The sequence below is a fragment of the Echinops telfairi genome, unplaced genomic scaffold (assembly GCF_000313985.2).
Source record: "Echinops telfairi isolate 266 unplaced genomic scaffold, ASM31398v2 ScPeMD7_7420;HRSCAF=8458, whole genome shotgun sequence".
NCBI lineage: Eukaryota > Metazoa > Chordata > Mammalia > Afrosoricida > Tenrecidae > Echinops > Echinops telfairi.
In genome coordinates this window covers 1044585-1066230 of record NW_022111320.1, presented here as the reverse complement: position 1 = coordinate 1066230, position 21646 = coordinate 1044585, and the positions used below count along the sequence as shown (strand labels likewise).

The 21646-nt window shown below is 39.2% G+C and overlaps 1 protein-coding gene across 1 annotated transcript in view; it reads left to right on the top strand.

Annotated features, from left to right (window-relative positions):
* CUNH3orf33 (chromosome unknown C3orf33 homolog) overlaps positions 1–20266 on the top strand; it is a 24607-nt gene extending 4341 nt beyond the window's left edge. Inside the window, exons 2-4 of the mRNA XM_004704258.2 lie at positions 3700–3847; positions 14724–14884; positions 19563–20266. Of these exons, the coding sequence (XP_004704315.1) occupies positions 3700–3847; positions 14724–14884; positions 19563–19964 (711 nt within the window). The 3' untranslated portion in view covers positions 19965–20266. The remainder of the gene's footprint in view (positions 1–3699; positions 3848–14723; positions 14885–19562) is intronic.
* Positions 20267–21646: the final 1380 nt, after the last annotated feature.

Below are 21646 nucleotides of genomic sequence, written 5' to 3'. Positions count from 1 at the left end.
TCGAAAGGCGAGGCTCACCGAGCTATTTATCCCTCCGCCCTTCAATTAATCCCACATGTGTTTATTGGCCAGGTTGGCACAATAAACTAACTCAGCTATGAATTCCTCTTCAGACTCACAGAGCACATGCAATGATGCCGAATACATGAAGATCACAGGCCAGTGGATGGAAAGTCCTGTGGATCCAATGGCAGTGGACGCATCTCCAGGGCACTGACTACCATCAGTGTGACTCTTTGCGGCTTGTCAACAGGAATATATAGCAGAGATAGAGTGTGGTCCACTTCCAGGGAGAAAGAGAGGAAGTTCCCAGAATCTTCATGAGAAGGCCATGCCCACAAGGAGGCGTCAGTCTGACTGTGACCTGATTGGCAGATTGGACCCAACCCCTACACTTATTTATCAAGTTGACATGAAATTATGTAACTACCAGAAGACTGATGTTTGTGTGGCCCATTAGCCCATTGGACTAATTGGTTCCAGGTGTCTTTTCTCCCCTAGATAGGGAGCGGCCAGTAGTTGCATCGTGTTGTGACTGTTAGGTGACATTGAGTCAGTTTTGACGCCTAATGACCCTAAGGATAAGTAGAACTGCCTCATAGGGTTTCCAAGGCTGTAGTCTTTATAGAAGCAGGTTGCCACATCTTTTTCCCATGGAGCTGATGGGAAGTTTGAACTACTGATCTTTTGGTGAGCTTCTGAGCACTAACCACTACACTCCCAAGACTCTTTTTCTTTTCCAACTTTATTTGAACTAACACCAAATTAGAAACAGTCCAAATATTCATCAACAGGTATATGGATAAGCAAATTATGGTATATCAGTACAATGGAGTATAATTCAGCAGTGAAGAGGGATGAACTATTGATATATGCGAGACTCCAGACTATAATACTAAGTGAAATTTTAAAGCCAACCCAAAAAGTATAAACAATATTCAGTTTATAGAAAAGTATAGAAAATGAAAACTGTGTACTGACAGAAAGTAAACCAGTGGTTTCCTGCAAGGGGTGAGAGGCCTGGATTGGGAAGGATCCCTGAGGCACATGGGAAAACTGGGGGAGATGGGTATGTTTAATATTTTGATTGTAATGTAGTATGACAGGCATGTGCATCTGTAAAAATATCCACTTATGTACTGTTTTATGTTTGAATTATGCCTCAATTAAAAAAATTAATACTAGGGTAAAATAAATAGCCTATGTGGGATGGGATCAAGGGCAGTGGCCATCTTCGAAAATACAGTCTACCCCTTTTACTAAGTGTTAGCAGCCCAACCCAGAGCACCACATGATAATCTCAGAAAGTTGAGGAGGGGGTCAATTATTATTATTTTCATTTTCATCATAGAAACATGAAGATGTGGTCCCTGGGAGGGTAGAGTGTTTTCTGGGCTCATGTGATGAGGAACTCAGGGGATTTCTCCCTCAGCTGTGACAGAAGCCACTGTCAGCCTGGTAGGCTTCTTGGGACCATTGGGAAGGAGGTACACTTTGGAAAATGCCATGGAGATATTGTGTGGCGGAGGCAGGGGCCAGCATAGGGCACGAGTTTGGGCTTTCCCCCACTCTATTTGTTCTGCTCAGCCTCTGTTGGGAAAGCACGCCAACCTTCCCCTGAGAGCTGTCATGTCACAACTTAAAAGTCTACAGAGCTCCGCGGACACTGCTCTACCTCTTTCCCAGTTAGGAATGACCCAGCCTGGTCAGCTCATTGAACCGGCTTAGTTTAGGCAAACACACAATCTAGGTGAGGTTGGTGAACAGCAGCCTTGGCCCTTTGCTTTCTGCTGAGGTCCAGGGCTCCCTTTTGGACAAGAGAGTGAGAAATACAAAATTCAAAATAGTGGTTACTTCTGGCCATATGTAAGAGGAGAGGGTTGACTATTAAGAGAGTAACAAATGTTTCCTAAATTTGGGGATGGGCTCTTTTGTATGACTCCAATATTATGGAATGAGAAATGATTGTCTATAGAAAAACAGTAGGAACCCTGATAGTATAGTGGTTATTTGTTGGGCTGCTACTGGCAAGGTCAGCAGTTCAGATCCACCAGCCACTTCCAAGGAAAAAGATGAGATTCTTTAGTCTCGGGAACCCACAGGGACAGTCCTATCCTGCCCTATAGGGTCACTATGAGTCAGAATGAACTCGATGGAAGTGAGTTTGGTGAGTGTGGGAGGCAGACAGTGTGGAATATGACTAAGGGAAAAGACACCGGAGTCACTTAAAGGTCTGAGTCCCAGCACCCTTACTTTCTACCTTTGTGACTTTGGAAACGTTATAGCGCCTCCCAGACCTCCATTTCCTCATCTGTAAAATGGAGGTGTCTTGGTTATTGTGCTGCTAAAGTAGAAATACCCAGAGTGGGTGGTTTTTAAAGATAGATTTGTTTTCCCCAGTAAGGAGGCTAGCAGTGGGAAATCTGGGCCCAGACTCTAGGGGACAGGCACCTTCTCTCTGTTGGCACTGGAGGAAAGTTTTTGTCCCGTGAGCTTCTGCTTCTGCTTGATCTTTGTGTGACTTGACTCACCTCTTCTTCTATCTCTTACTTGTTTAATCTCTTTATATCACAAATATTAGATAGGCTTTATTGCCATTTGGTTCAGGTATTAATTTATCCTGTGTTATGTGAGGCTCATCCCTAGGCAGGATTATAAATGAAGGACGGAAGCTCATCCCACTAGTATGATTAATGTGGGAGATGTAGGTTTTAAGATGTTGACACGCCTACAGCCCACATCTAGTATATTAGTATTTTAGTATATTCTTCATGTTGACTTTGGACTCTCATCTTCTTTTTAAATTAATTTGCCATCTACAAGATTGAAAAAAAAAGATAAGCTAAAATCATGTTAATTAAGGAGTCTAATTGATTTTGGAGTCCCTCAGAGGCTCAAGTGGTTCTGATGCTTTTTCAGATGTAATGTGCCCCTGTAAATAAATACTGCTCACATCGATAGCCAGTGCAGGAGGTGGGTGGGTTGTAAAGGCAGTAGGGTGCATGCTTTATTTGAGGAGAAATACAGTAAACACTCAATTACTAGCTGAAAGTTTTGGGGTTGATTGAATTCACCCACAAGTGCCTTGGAAGATCGGCTTTGCTCCTCTGCTTCTGAAAGGGCATAGCTCAGTTCTACACTGTACACCTGGCACCCACATGAGTCAGAAAACACTAACCGGCAACCAACAGAAATACTCAAATTTGATTAGCTCTTTAAAGTTTTTTCTTGCAATTCCAGCATAAATAGGTTAGGCATGCACAATAGGATAGGGACTGTTTAACTAGATTTGTATGATGCTAGAAACTGCTTTTTGATGAAATGTGTTAATATTTTAAGAATATAAGTTTTAGAGAGCAAGGGTCAATTTAATGTTCTTTACATATAGCTTGAAAGAATAAAACAGTGAATAATAATTTCAAAATAATATTCCTTTAAACACTTTTGGTTAAATTTCATTTTAACTCACTCTCACTGCCATCAAATCAATGCTAACTCATAGCGACCCCTGTGGGCTTCTGAGACTAACTGTTCATGGGAGGAGAAAGCCCATCAGTACCCATTAATGTAAGTATATTAATATAAAATTATGAAATAGACAATTTCGAATGGTTTTATTGTATTACGTGTTTTGATGCCAATTTGACATTTTAAATGAAAATATTAAGAGATTATATTTTTATCCTTGTAAACCAACAGACATCAAAATTCACAAGTTCTTCAGATATTCCAGTGGAATTTATAAAAAAGAATGTTAAACTACGTGGACGATTACATCGAATAACTGAAAATGGTTTAGAAATTGAACATATTCCTATTACTTTACCTGTCATATCATCTTGGAAAAGTAAGTAAGGTACTAGGAAACTTAAGATTAAATAGCTGTTTGTAGCATTCTCTGCTTAGGTGTTGTTAATAAACAATCCTTGATAATTCTCTATTGATTATCTGTGAGAGAAAATGGAAACTCTTCATACAAGAATCTGTTTCATCATCCTCTAGATTTCCTTTCTACTTTTCCTCCTTTTTTTTATTCCACCACTCAGTCTTTTATTCAGGAATTCAATCATTCATTCCACAAACATTGAGCCTCTGTTATATTCTAGATCACTGGTTCTCAACCTGTGGGTCGTGACCCCTTTGGGGGTCAAGAGACCCTTTTACAGGGGTTGCCTAAGACCATTGGAAAACACATAAATATTTCACAATATATAATTACATATTTTTTGTGATTAATCACTACGCTTTAATTATGTTTAATTATATTCAATTTGTAATAATGAAAATATATCCTGCATATCAGATATTTACATTATGATTCATAACAGTATGAAAATTACAGTTATGAAACACAACAAAAATAATTTTATGGTTGAGAAAAATGTAAGGACATGAGGAACTGTATTAAAGGGTCACAATATTAGGAAGGTTGAGAACCAATGTTCTAGATCGTAAACTAGCTGTACAATGTTGAGTGAAACAAACAAGGCCTCTCTTTCTGCTACAGTCTTGGTGGAAGAGCGACAGCAAACAAATGAAAAATTGTGCTAAGAACTACAGCATAAAAGAACAGGGTGCTAGGATAGAGAATTATTGAGGGTCGTGGAAAGGAGAGTCTGTATTTACAGAGTAGTCCGAGAGAGCCTTCCTGACTAGTTGTTCACTGGAGACCCAAAGGATGAGAAGAACACGGGTGGGGGTGACATTGGCTCTGTGATAAACGATTTGAAACCTCTGATGGCCAGGACACAGGGATTAAAAGAGTGAGCGGCACCAAATGAGGCTTGATAGCTCATATCTCTGATGGTAACAAATGTTTTTGACCTAGCTGCTTCTATTATGAAGTTGTTCCTTGTCACGAATCTACTTACAATACTATATGAAAGCAATACATATCAGTTGCTATTATATTATGTGCTATCTTTTAAAACTCTTTCAAAATATTGAGTCACAATTTCTCATCCATGCTTGTGAAGCAGAAATCGAATGGACTCGGCTGTAGTTGGTTTTAGTGTTTCTCTTCAAGGTCCACGGTCTTTTCCTTACGCAGCCTGCTAACTCTGCCTCCTCACCTTCTAGGCGTATTCTGCTACGCTCAAGTCCTACCTTTCTGACAGAGTGCTCTTTGGCTGCTCCACTTGAGCCCATGTCACTGTCCCCTCCTCAGCATCATCTGTCCTGTCCTCCACTGTGAACTGGGCTTTTCTTCTAATGTGTGTACAAGACTCTACTGATGGTGTGGGACGGTAAAGCAATTCACACCACAGGAACACAAAACCTAAATTAGAAACGGTAGACTTAAAAAAGAGTTTTATTGGCATATAATGTACATACAGTGCAACCCAATAGTTCAGTCATTCTGAGGAGAGCTGTGCAGTCATCACCACAGTCCATTTTAGAACAGTGTCATCCTGCAGCCATTGTTAGTAGCTCCCATTTTTCTCCAACTTCCCTGCCCCATCTTTATGTAATTAATTCAGATACTGTCTCTATAGGTTTACATAGCTGGATTTCATATACAGAAAAACACACACACACACACACACACACAAAACCAAGGGAAGAAAACCCCCCCAGCAGGAATGACTAAATGAGACAGAGAAAGAGTGACTGCTTCACTAGGAGGAGGATCAAATAGAGCCACACCATAAGAACGAATGGTTCTTACTCAGAGAAGGGCTACAGTTAAGTGTGAGGCCACAGCAGTTCCTATATTTATGGTTTGTATATCTCCCTGGTTCACTTTAGAGACATCGTTATGATTTTATTGGAGAACATTATAAATCATAACCCTGAGTCTTGATAGTTCTGTTGATAGTATTATTTTAGCTAAGGGTATAGAATTTTAAACACTGTTGAGAAAAGGAACTTATGCATGTATAGGCCAGTTTAAAAATTCTCAGTACATGAATTGTTGATTTGTACAGACTAACAGCTTAAGTGACAGCACATTAGTTACACAAACAGAGTTGAGGAGAGGGCAAAATTTCAGTAACATTCGTTCACAAAGGCAGAACCATGTCTGCTATTCTAATACATATGAAAAACAAAACAAAACAAAAATAGCATGAACATAGTAGATATACAGTAGACCCAGGCCACCATTCCTTGGGCACCCTCAAAGGAAGAGATTCGAGCCAAAGTCTAATGACCACAAATTCTATAATCTGCTTCTTCTCACAGGAGGGTGTTGCAGCCTCAAGTCCAAGGTGGTACAGTGATACCTTGGCTGTGCAATGGCTCCAGGCTCAAACTTTCCACTACTCGAACAGCCAAGTTCACACACACAGAATCGCAGTGTTCATAACTGCACTCCATACCAGAAATCCGACTTGAAAAGCCTGGTCAGGCCAAGAGTGAGTCATGCTGCAGTTCGCAGCCGCGCTTGCTCAGACAACATACAGTGCTGTGTACGTGTGCTTTTTTCCTTTTTTGTGCTTTATTTGCTTACAATATCATAACCTTGGCCTCAAAGAAAGTTAATGATACCAGTAGTAAAGCTAAGAGGAAAACTGAGAATCATGATAGAGTTAAAGAAAGAAATTATTGGAGAAATTTGAATCAGGTCTCTGCTTGTGTGATTGAGGAGAGGGCTAAGTCGATATTGTCAACACTTTTGAAGTTAAAAAAAAAAGTGATTAAAACAGCTAATGTAGCAAAAGGTGTGAAATTGTTAAAATTGTTAACCATGAAACAAAGAACCCAGACCATTGAAGAGGTTGAAAAGTTCCTCTTAATTTGGGTAAATCAGAAACAACTTGGCAGCAATACGGTGTCCAAGACAGTGATGCGAAAGAAGGCTAAAAGCCTCCATCGTGAACTTTCAAGTGTAATTTGGGGGCTTTGGAACCAATTGTTTGGTTTTCCATGATTTCTGGTGTTTGCACATGATGGTGGAACCAATTGGGTTAGACAACTGAGGTAGCACTGTATTTCAGGTCCTGAAATTTGCTACAGGTGACTTTAAAGTAAAGTCCACTTTGCTTCCTGGGGTGGGGGTGGGGGTTCCAAATCAGATCCTCCCGATATGGCCCATGAAGGATGCTGTGCACCTTGAAAGGACAGGGTCTAAAGTTCCAGTTGTCTGTTGCCTGTAACCTGGGTTCCCAAGGTCTGGACAGAAACTGGGTCAAAATGTCCAACTGGGAACATGAAAAGGGGTGGATTTTCCCCTTGGGGACTAATAAGTACTATGAAGTGTTTTCCCAATGACAAGGTCTCCCACCTATGAAAAGAGACTTAAAAATAATACTTGCTTTTTCTATAATTTTGGAGAAACTACAGGCATAACTGACCTTGTTCAGTTTATTCATTACTGAACAAGGAAGTGTTAATTGTGAAATTCTTGTTGACCACATTGTATTTTAAATACTCAAAGAGGGACTTGGTGATTTTAAAGCAATCCAATGATCTTTTGTCAAGGTTTTGATCCCAGAAGCTTTGGTCTCGAAGAGGAAGAGAGCTTTTATTGGAAGACAGCTGGGTGGTGTTGATGGCAAAAGGAAGGACTGGCGTGAGACCTCAACACACTTAGCTTCCCTGAACCCATTACGTTGCAGTGAATCACCTAATCTTCATAATATGCTCTGCCTGAACCTAATTTATGTTTTCCTGTAGCATAAAGTTTTTGCTAGAAAAAGTCCCACTGACAGTGCTCCAAGTATTCACTGTAGCTTTTCAATTATTTTAAAATGATTTTTCACTGTAGCGTAGGTGGGAGTCTAACATTTCAGACCATGTCCTCTGTGCTCAACAGTTCAAGCCCCTCATCCACCTGCCAGGTATTCTACCTCATTCTGGCCCCTATTTTACCTTTTCTTTCTTGTGGGCCTCCACCCTCTTTCCCCAGAGTCAGCACTTGTCAACACTCTAGTCCATTGTCTCTTCTCCTCCCCTCCCCCCCCTTTTCCTCTCCTTCTTAGCAATCTCCAGAAGTCTGTTCCCGTTGGTATGTAAATCTCTGTCTTGGTTTTTATCCTTAGAGTAGTGGTCTTCAGTATTTTTCCTTTGTGATTGACTGACTTCACTCAGCATATTTTTCTTTAGGTCCACGCATGTCACGAGGTACTTCAGGTTTCATCATTGTTTTTTAACCATGCATCGTATTCCATTCTAAGGATCTACCAAAGCTGTTGTATCCATTATCCTACTGATGGGTATTTGGGCTGCTTCCAACTTCTTGCTGTTGTCAACAGTGCTGCAGTGAACATGAGAACGTATGTATCTGTTCACGTCACTGTGCTTACTCCTTGAAGTACATACCCAGTAGTGGTATCGCTGGATTGTACTGAATCTCTTTTCCCAGTTGTTGTAGGTGGCACCATATCACTTTCCACGGTGATTGTACATGTTTACAATCACCTACCCCAGGGGATGAGGGTTCCAATCTCTCCACAGCCGCTCCAGTATTTGTTGTTTTCTGGTTTTGCTTTTTTTCCTTTAAACTTGGCTGTAAGTAATATCTCACTGGTGCTTGATTTGCAACTCCTGATGACCAGTGATCATGATCTTCATATATTTGTTGGCCATTTGGCTGTCCTCTGCAGTGAGCTGCCTGTTCATGCCCTTTGCCCACTTTTTAATTGAGTTACTCATCTTTTCTTACTGAACTGTTGTAGTTTTCTCTAGTGTTAGAGGTTAGTCCTTTGTATATATGTCATTCTCAAAGATTATTTTTTCCCACTCTTGGTGTTCTCTTTTGTTACTCTTTCCATAAAGTCTCTGCTGCACACAAGTGTCTTATTTTCAGTAGGTCTCAGGCATCTAGTTTGTCATCCATTGTGTGTGTCTACTCCCGTAATAGGGCCCTTACATTATTCCCTTTTTTTATTGACGAGCCCTGGTGACGTAGTGGTTACACAGTGGACAGCTAACCACAAGGTCAGCAGTTTGAAAGCACCAACTGCTCTGTGAGAGAAGGAGAAAACTTTCTATTCCCGTAAAAAGTCTTAGAAACCTACAGAGCCAGTTCTATATAACTCTATAGGGTCATTTTGAGCCAGAAATAAATTTATGGTTATAGTATGGTTTTTGGTTTTCTCATTGATGATCTTTATAGTTCTTCTATTTTCATTAAGGTTTTGAGTTTTTTCCCCTTAAAAATTTTTTGGGGGGATGGACAGCAGAAAAGTGGGTGAAATAAGACAGCAGTCGGTGTAAGACATGAAAAAAAAGAATAATTTATAAATTATCAAGGGGGCATGGAGGAGGGAGCGGTGGGGGAGGGAAGGGAAAAATGAGGAGCTGACTCTGGGGCTCAAGTAGAAAGAAAATGTTTTGAAAAAGATGATGACAACGTACATACAGATGTGTTTGACAAAATGGATATATGTGTGGATTGTGATAAGAGCTGTAAGAGCCCCCAATAAAATAAAATTTAAATTAAAAAATTATTAATTTTTTTGGGGGAGGCGCTTGCAAATCTTCTTATAATCCATCATTCAATTGTATTAAGCACACACTTGTGCATAAGTTACCATCAACATTTCCAAAGCATTTTCTTTCTGCTTGAGCCCTTGTATGAGCTCTTCTTTTCCCCTCTCCCTGCTCCACCCTCCTACCCTTGTGAATCCTTGATCTATTATATATTATTGTTATTATTTTGTGTCTTACACTGTCCATTGTCTCCCTTCACCCACATTTCTCTTATTCATCCCCCTGGGGGGTGGGCTATATATCCAACCTTGTGATGGGCTTCCCCTTTCTTCCCCCTCCCCCACCCTGTCCCACCATCCCCCTACCCTCATGATATCACTACTCTCATTACTGTTCCTGAGGGTTTTTTCTGTCCTGAATTCCATGGGTCTAGAGCTCTTATCTGTACCAATGTGTCTAGCTGGATTTGTAATGTAGAATTGGCAGAGGAAGCATTCAGGAACTAGAGGAATGATGTGTGTTTTGTCGGTGCTATACTGCACATGGATTGAATTGTCCCTTCCTTGTAACCCTTCTGTGGGGAGATGTCCAATTGTCTACAGATGGGATTTGGGTCTCCACTCCAACCAACAAATTCATGGAGACATATGTATATAAGGGAGAGGTTTATATACAAGAAGAATTGAACATTGAGAAAGCATCCCAACCCAGTCCAGTCCAAGTCCATAAGTCCGATACCAATCTATAAAGTCTTCTTCAGACTCATGAAACACATGCACTGATGCTGAATGCAGGACGATCATAGGCCAGTGGGTAGAAAGTCTTTGGATCCAGTGGCGTTGTAAGCATCTCAGCGCTGGCAAGGGTCTCTACATGGCTTCTCCGGCTTCAGAGGTCTGGTTGCATCAGTATAGGTCCATGTAGCTTCTCCAACTTAGGGCACTAATGTAGTTCCATGTGTCTTGTCAGATGCAATGTCTCCCAGGGAGTGAGCAGAGAGAAAAGTGTCTCCTGCCTCCAAGGAGGAAGTACTGGATTTCCCAGAATTCTCAGGAGAAGGCCATGCCCACACAGAAGCCTCATTCACTATGATCTGATTGACAAACTAGGCTTCCCTGCTAGATGGCTGCTTGTTTAACTTCAAGCTTTTAAGACCCCAGATGCTATATCTCTTGATAGCCGGGCACTATCCACTTTCTTCGCCACATTTGCTTATGTACCCATTTTGTCTTCAGCCATAGTATTGGAAGATGAGTATCAAAGAGTGCCAGGTTATTAGAACAAAGTGTTCTTGTGTTTAGGGAGACCTTGAGAAGAAGCCCAAAGTCTATCTGCTATCTTAATACTTAACATATAAATATATGTACATTGGCCTATATATATCCCTTCCATTATAAATTAATATATTTACATATATTCATGCTTATAGCTATACCTCTATAAATAGCTTTTGCTTCCTATTTCTTTCCTCTATTTCCTTCCTGCTGTCCCACTGTCATGCTCACCCTCCATTTGGCTCCCAGCAATTTCTCTTGGATGCATTGCACTTGATCAAACCCCACCAGGCCTCCTCACCATCATTTTTAGCTCTCTTGTTGTTCCCTTATTCCTGAGTTTGTTGGCTCCCCACCCTGTCCTCTCCCATGTCCCCCAGGGACCACTGGTCCCATTGTTTTCTCCTTGGGTTTGTTTGTCCTGCCTATCTTATATAGAGAGACATAGGGCGAAACAAAAATCAAAAAACAATAGTTCTAGGTCTGTCTGCTGACTCTTAGGAGTGTGTTCCAGTCAGGTGTGATGAGGTGCCAAGCCTTGTCCCATGAGTCAGAAGTCTATTTTCAGGATTCATCAGGGACTTGGTTACTTTTCTCTACTTGCTGCCCTGTTGCACTCCCTTCACGTTTCACCCCCTGTGTGTGTGGGGCAGACCAGGCACAAATTCTACACAGTGTCTCCAGTGCTGTCCCCTGTAGCACTATGGGTCAATGAGGGAATGCTGTCTCTTGGTGGTGCCAGCCCTGCGGTCCTCTCTGTGCATTGGCTCCTCCGAGCTGGGTGTCGTCCCCAGGGCTTGGTGGGCCATGATGAGGTCCATCCTCTCTCTGTCTCTCTTCCTCTTTTTCCCTCTTAGTTCACACCCTTGTGTTCTGGACAGACCCGCCACTCTTCCCAGGCTATATCTTCAGTGCTGTCCTCTGTCTTACATTCTTCTGGGGAGGGGTTAACATAGCTCAGCTTGGGCCTGGCCCCATCATCCGCTCTGTTAGTTTGCTGCTTCATGCCGGTATGGTGCCTTCAAGGATTGGCACTCTGGGATAGGGTCTGGTCCCTGTCTCCCTTTCCTGTGGAGACATAAATGATACCCTCCCCATGGGTGTATTAGTACCCTGTTCCCCCATCACCCTTGTTTTTTCTCTTTTTCTCTTTCCCCCTATCTTTTAGCTGGCTGCCATATGCATCCCTGGGTTGGGTCAGACCTCTGACAAAGTGCCTGGACCTCAACCCAACATTTATACATTCAGTAGCTTATTCTCTATGTCCATTATACTTTTTGAGCTTACCTCAGTAGACTCGTGTTGTACTTGTCCCTTTGTGCTTGACTAACTTTGCTCTGCATAATTTCCTCCAACTCTTCCCATCAGACAATGCGCATCATGCATTCCTCTTTGCTTTTTAGGGCTGCATAATATTCCATTGTATACACCAGAGTTTTTTAAATCCATTCATCAGTTGATGGAAATTACATTAATCCTTTTGATCCAGCTTGAGTTTTTTTTTATACCAGGGTGAGGTATGGGTCCTGTTTCATCCTTTTACAGATGAGAAATCCAATTCTGTCAGCACCATTTGGTGATGAGACTGTACTTGTTTTTCATCCATTCATTAAAGATCAGTTGTCTATATGTTGTTGTTGTTAGGTGCCATTGAATCAGTTCCAATAAATAGGGGCCCTGTATCAAACAGAATGAAACACCTCTGGTCCTGCACCATCCTCACAATGGTTAGGTTTGAGCCTGTTGTTGCAGCCACTGTGTAATCTACCTGGTCAAGGATCTTCCTCTTTTTTGTTACCCATCTACCTTACTAAGCATGATGTTCTTCTCCAGGGACTGGTCTGTCCTGATCACATATCTAAAGTACTTGAGACCAGTTCTTGCCATCAGTGCTTTTAAGGAGTGTTCTGGTTATACTCCTTCCAAGACAGATTTGTTGGTTCTTCTGGCAGACTAAAGTACTGTCAATATTCTTCACCAGCATAATTCAAACACACTGTTACTTCTTCAGATCTTCCTTATTCAATGTCCAATTTTCGCATGCATTTGAGGTGATGGAAAATACCATGGCTTGAGTCAGGCACATTAGTCCTCAAAGTACTATCCTTGCTTTTCAACATTTTAAAGAGGTCTTGTGCAGCAGACTTAATGAAATGCATCATTTGATCTCTTGATTGCTGCTTCTTTGAGCATTGATTGTGGGTCCAAGTAAGACAAAATCCTTGACAACTTCAACCTTTTTTCCATTTATTATGATGATATCTATTGGTCTATTTGTGAGGATTTTGGTTTTCTTTACATTGAGTTGTAATCAATACTAAAGGCTGCAATCTTTGATCTTCATTAGCAAATGTTTCAAGTCCTCCTCACTTTCAGCAAGCAAAGTTGCATCATCTGCATATCTCAGGTTGTTCCTTCCTCCAATCTTTATAACACATTCTTCTTCATATAATGGTCTGTAGGTGGCTGAATTGATTCAGAGTTCTCTAGTTTATTCCATTGGTTTATGTACCACCCTGCTATAACTACTGTGTGTTAGGTTTTGAGGTTGGGAAGTGAGAGACCTCCTACTTTGTTCTTCTTGAGAAGCTCTTTGCTCATCCTGGGTCTCTTCCCTCTCCATATGAAGTTAGTCATTAATTTTTGTATTTCCTTAAGGAAAAGTTGGGATCTGGATCAGAAATGCATTGTATTTATAGATTGGCTTGGGTAATAATGACATTTTCACCATACTAAGCCTTTGTGTCCTTGAACCTGAGAAGCCCTGTGACCTAGTGGTTTTTGTGTTGGGCTATATTGCTGCACATGGAATATTCGTCCACTTTTATAGGTCTTCTTGCTTTCTTGTAGTAGTGTTTTGTACTGTTCTTTGTATAGGTCTTTTGTTTTTCTGGTTAGTCTTATTCTAAGTATTTCATTTTGTGTGTGGCTATTGTAAATGCTATTATTTTCCTGATTTTGTTTTTAGTGCGATCTTTGTTAGTGTAGCTTAGCACTTCTGAGCCAAATATGTGAAGTCCCCATGAGAAGTGCCTTTGTTCTTTCCCTCACTGAAAACCTTGGATCAATTTTAAGAAGCCTGGGTCTTAAAAATAAAGGTTTCTTAATGTTCAAATAATGTTTTGGTAAGATTGTAGTGTATCTTAAAATTTTTCTTTTAAGCAATATGAAATGCTCCACCAATTTGCCTTTCCTCTTTGTGCAGGGTTCATGGTAATCTCTCTGTATCACTCCCATTCCAGTGTGTGCTGCTGAAGCGAGGGCTCTAGTGTATCCTTTTGAACTTGAGTTCACTTCTTCCCTAGAGAGTACTTGACCTTGACTATACTTTTAACTACACATTACATGTATAATGTTTTAAAAGGACATTAGAGCACTGTTTATTTTTTTTGACACCCAATCTTTTTCTATTTCTGGAAATTACACACTTAAAAAAAATTCTAGTTAAGATTTTTCCCCAGGAACAAAGCCTCCTAAATATTGTTACTATGAATTATGAACAATCAATTCTCTCTGGCAATCAGCTTCATAAAATGTATCAAAAAGTTATAATATTGGTATAGATCAATATTTATTGAAATGGAAAAAATATCCTAAATAATTTATTAAGTGAAAAAAGCAGTTTATATAGATCTATTCATAATAAGAATTTATTTTACAAGATCACAAATCTATAGTTCTGTGTATATATATCTATTTATTATATTGATGCACACACACTTATTGCAGAATATATATATACACACACACACACACACACACACACACACACGCACACAAATATATCTGGGAGGATTTTTTTGTTTTCTACTGGGAGGATTTTTTAAAAAGGTTAAATTAGTTAAATCTTACATCTTGTTCTGAGAGTTATTACAATGGGTTTTGTAGTTTGATTCCATCTGTCCTACACTTGTATTTAAAAAAAAAAACCTCGAATACAAAATACAACCTGCTTCTAGAGCATTTGGGTATTTATAAATAAGCACATTATAGTGAGCTATTATTTTGTGCCACATTACTTTGGAATTTTCTTTTGCCACATGCTACAAACTCTTTTTTACCTCAACTTTTTAGAAGACCCATGTGGTGCTTTGCTGGTTAAGCTGGCTGGGGTAGAACTCACTGAGACTGGGAAGGCCTGGTTACAGAAAGAGCTGACACCTTCCCAGCTACTTTGGTTCCAGCTTCTTGGAAGGGAGAATTCAGCCCTCTTTTGTTACCTATTAGTGAATAAGGTAAGCACTGTGAAAATACAGCAATATTTCATTCTTATTTTTATATTTAAATGCTTATTTATGAAAACTTTGATTGCATAATAAGACCTTATGAATCTTTTTTCTCTTTAGAATTCTACTACTAGTGACTACAGAGAATCAACTATATTAAAATACTTCATATTTAATTTTTATTAATATTTTAGTTACAATATAGGAAGGAATAGAAAATTAAGGAAAAGGAAACAAAACTTTCATGTCATTAATGAGTGAGCATGCTAATTTAAACAGTATCTTTTATACTTCCTTATGCATGGATAAATTACATCACACTTGTTATTAGAAACCACTTTTAAAATGAAGCTTGTTAACTGAAGACTACAAAGAATATGGCAATTTCTATAACATAAATATTGCTCAGGTTGCCTGGGTGTACAGATGTTGGATCGTTAGAAACTGAGCATATTTATTATTTATGACAACAGCCAGTCATTTATAGATGATGCCTCAGAGTCATCCTACCTTTTTATTGTTCATCACCATCATGTGAAGGGATGCCACTGTCCTTCGATGTGCCTCCTTCCAAATTTCTTTTAGTGATAGATTCTGAATCACCTCAGTGCTGTACAGCTCTTACAAGGGTGGTGACGATGATTGCAATAATGCAGAAACAAGCTTGTAACTCAGTATCGAAGTAACCAGGGTAAACTTTGCATCTCGACTGATTTCTAACCATATAAAAACATGAATATGGGTAGTCACTGAAAGAGGATTAAGAGCAGTTTATGATTTGACAGCATTAGGTTTGGATTTTGATTTTCTTATTTTTAAAATCTATTATTATATAAAAGCTAATCTGGGAAATGTTTTATTAAAAAAGGGGGAAATGTTGTTGCTAGCCGTGACATAGTAGAACTGACCCATAGGGCTTTAAAAAAATAAAAAGATCATTTTATTGGGGGCTCTTACAGCTCTTACAACAATCCATATATCAATTCTATTGAGCATATTTGTACATATGTTGCCATCATTATTTTCTAAACATTTACTTTCTATTTGAGCCCTTGATATCAGCTCCTCTTTTCCCCCTCCCTTCCCCCCACCCAGTGACCCCTTGATAAATTATAAATTATTATTATTTTCCTATCTTATACCCCAACTGACCACTGTCTCTCTTCCCCCATGGTTTTTGGTGTTTGTCCCCCTGGTGTGTATGTGTGTGTGAGTTTTTCTGGTTATGTGTTGATCATTGCAATCGGTTCCTTTCCATGCCTCCTCTCCCTACCTTCCTCCTACCCTCCTAGTATTGCTGCTTCCATTCCTGTTCCTGGATTCTGTGTGTCCTGAGCTCTTATCTCTTATCTGTACCTGTGTACCTGCTCCGGTCTAGCCCACAGTGAAAGGCAGCACTGGGGTCATGGTAGTGGGGGTGAGGACCCATAGAGCTTTCTTGACTGCACTCTTTACAGGAGCAGCCCTGCTAGCTTTTCAGTTAGCAACCGAGCTGATAACTGATTGCACCACTAGGGCTTCTTTAAGAAACAAATATCTCATATTAAAAAGACTGGGAACATAACTATTTTAATTCTTAAAAGTTTCTTGAATTAATAATAGAAAGTCTAGTTAAATCATTTAAAAATTTAAACTTTTTATTTGTGAATTAGGTGATATTTTATAGAGCAGATTATCAGTTTTACATTCAATAATTCATAAAGATTTTGTTTCAACTCATCCATCGAAATCCTCTCAATGTACTATCACTTAACCTACTTCGTCCCTGTGTTTTCTGTTTCCATCACTTTACTTGTCCTTTGCCCTAACATGGGAGTGAGTTTAATTCTTAGAAGTGGAGGGTGACTAAGGGCCATAATCTTGGCTAGTTCATCAGTCTCCATCTGCCCAGTAAGACTGGTCTCATTTATGGAAATCCTTTAATTTTTGGATGTTCACATCATATTCAGGTCCTTCACAATAGGAATTATCCAAAAGTTAGTGTTTGAAGCATCCCACATTTAAAATTAACTTATTAATACAAGCTTATTTAAAGTATACAGTGGCCTTGTAAATATAATAGCTTTTCTTTTATGCTGAGTATAATTGCCAAAACAGGAAATGATTGTGATGATGAAAATATAATAATAATAATAATATATTTAAGTGTTTGCCATATATCAGACACTGAGCTGGGCACTTTGAATATGATTTCGTTTATCCTCAAAACCATCCTGTGGGAGCGTTGGGTTTAGTCCTACTTCTAGGTGGAATTGTAGGAAAGTCCATGCCGTGAGCAGTCAGAGTAGTGGAGGAGCCTGTGTTGAGGTTTACTAATGGGTGAGATTGAATTGCTCTGATTTTAGTTGAACAAGTTAGCTCATAATTTTTCTTAATTGAGAAAAATAGGACAAACCTTCACAAATTTTATCTACTAATTTACCATCCTTTGCCCAAGTGTTACTGTATTTAAAGGAACAAAAATTACTTTGTTTCTTGATGGCTTTAGAAAAGTCTCTCCCAGTTAAACCCTGAACTTTTCAGAATTGAATTGAATTACTTTTCTAATGGAGCTTTAAGTTATTAGTGCTTAAAATTTTTTTTTATGAATTGTTTTATTGGGGGCTCTTACAGCTTTTCTAACAATCCATGCAGCAATTGTACCAAGCACCTTGGTACAGATGTTGCTATCATCATTTTCAAAATGTTTTCTTTCTACTTGAAACCTTTATATCAGCTCCTCTTTATTCCCTCCCTCCCTCCCCCTTCCACCCTTGTGAAACCTTGGTAAATTATAAATTGTTATTGTTTTAATATTTTATACCATCTTTTGTCTCCCTTTACCTACTTTCTGTTGTTCATCTCCTTGGGGTGGGGCTGTTGGGGGGTTAGGGTTATACGTTGATCTTGAACTTGATTTTCTCTCTGAAATAAATCCTCAAGGGATTGTAGAAAAAGCTAAGTGGGCTCTTGTTTCCAATGAGTGAAAACAGTCCTATTTGTTTTCATTCAGAGCCAAAACAAACAAAGTCACTGCTCCTGAGTGGGTTCTGACTCATCACCCTGTAGGACAGGGTAGAACTGCTTCTGTGGGTTTCAAAGACTAACTGTGTACAGGAATAAAAAGCTCAGTCTTTCTCCCGAAGAGTGGTGGGTGGTTCAAACTGCTGACCTTGTGGGCAGCAGCCCAACTGGTAACCACTCTGCCCCCAGGGTTCCTTTGGCTTCATTAGGAAGTGAGAAATCTCTCTCTCTCTCTTTTTCAATTAAAAGATCATTTTATTGGGGACTCTTACAACTCTTGTTATGATCCATACATCGATTGCATCAGGCGGATTTGTACATGTGTTGCCTTCATTCTTTTGTAGACATTTACTTTCTATTGAGCCCTTGGTATCAGCTCCTCTTTTTTCCCCCTCCCTCCCAACCCACCCTCATAATCCCTTGATAGATTATAAATTGTTATCATTTTCATATCTCACACCGACCACTGTCTCCCTTCCCCATGTTTTTGTTGTTCTTCCCCCTGGAGAGGGGTGTATGGTTATGTATGTGTCGACCATTGTGATCGATTCCCCCTTTCTCCCTTCCTCTCCCCCACCTCCCCCTACCCTTCTGGTATCACTCTTCCCCCTCCTGTTCCTGAATTCTGTGTGTCGTGAGCCCCCATCTATACCTGTGTACATGTTCCGGTCTAGTCTGAATTGAGAGGCAGCACTGGTGAGGGATGAGGACGCCTCAAAGAACTAGAGAAATATTGTGTGTTTCACCGATGCTTTACTGCACCCTGGTGACTCATCCCTTCCCTGTGGCCCCTCTGTGGGGTTATTGTTCCATTGTCTACAGATTGGCTGTGGGTCTCTGCTCCTACCCCCTTTGTTTGCAACAATATGTTTTTGTTTGTTTGTTTGTTATGTGTCTGCTGATGCCTATTACCTGGTCCTGATGACTCCTCATGATCACACTGGTGGTGTGCTTCTTCTGTGTGGACTTGTTGCTTCTCTGCTGAATGGCCACTTGTTTAACTTCAAACCTTTAAGACCCCAGATGCTATATCTTTTAATAGCCAGGAACCAAACTCCTTCTTCACCACATTTGCTTATGCAACCATTTTGTCTTCAGCAATTGTGTTGGGAGGGTGAACATCTCAGATTGCCGATTTGTTAGAACAAAATGTTCTTGTATTGAGGGAGTGTGAGAAATCTCTTGAGTGGAATTTCCTACAGGATGACGATTCAAAGACCAGACTATTTTCATGTTATTTATTTTGAGAGAAGTTTTTTTAAAAGCATGACTTACATGCCAATGCCCTTATAAATACTGAAATTCTAGACTTCATCTAAGACCCCTGTGATGATACTGTCTGGTTTGCAGTTTTTGTCATTGTGTGTCCCACCCCTTCCAAACAAAGCACGAACTTGTTTTTATACTTTATCACTTCTGTGCTTCTTTGGGGAAGACCAATGAGTCGGTGAAGAATGATATATTTTAAGATTCAATTAGATTTTGAGAAAGGCCTCTTTGGGGCATGAACTGCTTGAATTTAATAACAGTTGTTTTACACTCTTGTTGGGACTATTCTGCTTTAAATGTTTGCCTTTTCTCTGGAAGACTAAAGTTACTGATTTTAACGTAACAAAGATGCTATCTGTATACTGACAGCTTTATTAATTTATTGGTTTCTGTGATTTTTTAAATTTTCTTTAAGGGTGGCTATTTTAACGTGAACCTGAATGAAGAAATTCTGAGAAGAGGCCTTGGTAAAACTGTCCCTGTCAAAGGGCTAAATCATGATTCTAAAACCTACTGGAAAATTCACAGAAACTTGCTTAAAGCAGAATTAACGGCCTTGAAGAAAGGAGCAGGATTATGGAAGGAAGAGCATGAAAAAGAAAGTTATTTGGGAAAACTCAAAGGCTCCTGGAGAGAAATGTGGGGGAAAGACAGTTCTTTTGTAAAACGTGGACCAAATTTCAATTTGAAAAAGGAAAGTTATTATGACAATCTCAGAAAGACTTATGAAACATGGAAAGAAAATCTGAATAATTACTCCTTAATACAGAAGTTCAGAGAACTTATGAGTCGCATATACTTTCGTAAAAAAGAGTGAAGTATTCCAAGAAGTCTGGAGATGAAAAGAGTAAAATTTGTAAATATATGGATATTTTTCATTGCATTGAAATGAAAATTTCCCCAAATGAAAAAATTAGTAGTTTAATGGTATTGAAATATTAGAACATCATTGTTATTATAAATGACATCAGAATTAACATTAAAAATAGTGAGTAATGTAATTCTATGTGTATTTAGGAAAAAATAATGTCTATTTTATATGTGTTCTGAAGATTCACTGACATCGAGTCATTGTTGACATATAGTGACCTCCTCTGGGTTTCCAAGGCTGTAACTGTTTATGGGAGGAGAAATCTGCTGGTGGTTTCAAACTGCCAACCATGTGAATTGCAGCCCAACACATAACCACTACACTAGCAGGACACCTGCTTGTTTTGTAGATTACATACTTTGAAAAGAGTAAAATTTGTAAATATATGGACTTTTCACTGAGTTGAAATGGAAACTTTTCCAAATGGACAAATTAGCATCTAATTGTATTGAAAATTAAAAAGATTTAAAAATTATAAATTACATCAATTAATTTTAAACAAATTTTGATTACTTTATATGTGTTTAGGAAACACATATATGTTTATATGTGTATATTTTATATGAGTTTAGGGGAAAAAACCTATCAGATTGTAAGTTAAAATATGTAATATAAGTGTTTTAAGAACTGAACTACTGTGTTATTTTGGGCAGCCATAATTTTTATTGAAAGCGATTTTTGTTTTATTTTTATAGTTTTATCAATTTTGAGTATTTATAATAAAACACTTATCAACAAGTCAGTTCTACTCAGCAACCCTATAGAAAGTGTGTAAGACTTACTCTTTACAGGAGCAACCAGCCTCATCTGTCTCATGAGAGCAGCTGGTGGGTTTGAACTGCTGACTTTGTGATTAGCAGCACACTGCTTTTCTACAGTGTTACTAGGACTCCTTATAATAATTTGGAGGGTGATAACAGGGAGAAATTAGCCATTCTTTCTTGCTAGAAAGGGTCAAAATACTCTTTTCTTACAGCATAACCCCAGTTTATCAGCAGCTAGGAAACTGTTGAGAGGTTATGTCTGGTCTCCCACCTGCTGCTCATCTGCTGGTGAATTGGGGGCGATGCTGCGAGAGAAGTACAGGCAGACCTTTTGTAGCCATACAGAATGGCTAATTTCTACTTATGGTTACCCCACCCCCAAAAGGACGCAGGTGACCCTGAATATGTGTGTACTATGAAATTATCAACTGTAACATTATTTCAAGTTTACCTATGTATATATGATTGTCTATATGTATTTATGTACAGATGAAAAGTGTTCAGTAATATATTTTTAGTTTATTACCCTTAAGTATACGATCATTGAAATACAGCTTATCATTTTAAGATTCTTTGGATTGGAGAGAAATGCTTCTTTCAAAAAAAATATTTTAAGTAATGTCACACAAGTAGACACTGAACAACTTGTTGAATGGAACAATGCTTTGATTGAATTTTATTTTCCAATTGTTTGTTTCTAATATATGAAGACAAGGAGTATTGCTACAAAATCCTAGAAAGCTCTGTGTTAAACAAAAATATCAAAATTTAAAGCTATTTTTCCCCCCAGCATCTCTTCCATCTGGCTCGAGAGCAGTGGGTAGTGAGCCCTTTGAGGGTCGAACGACACTTTCACAGGGGTTG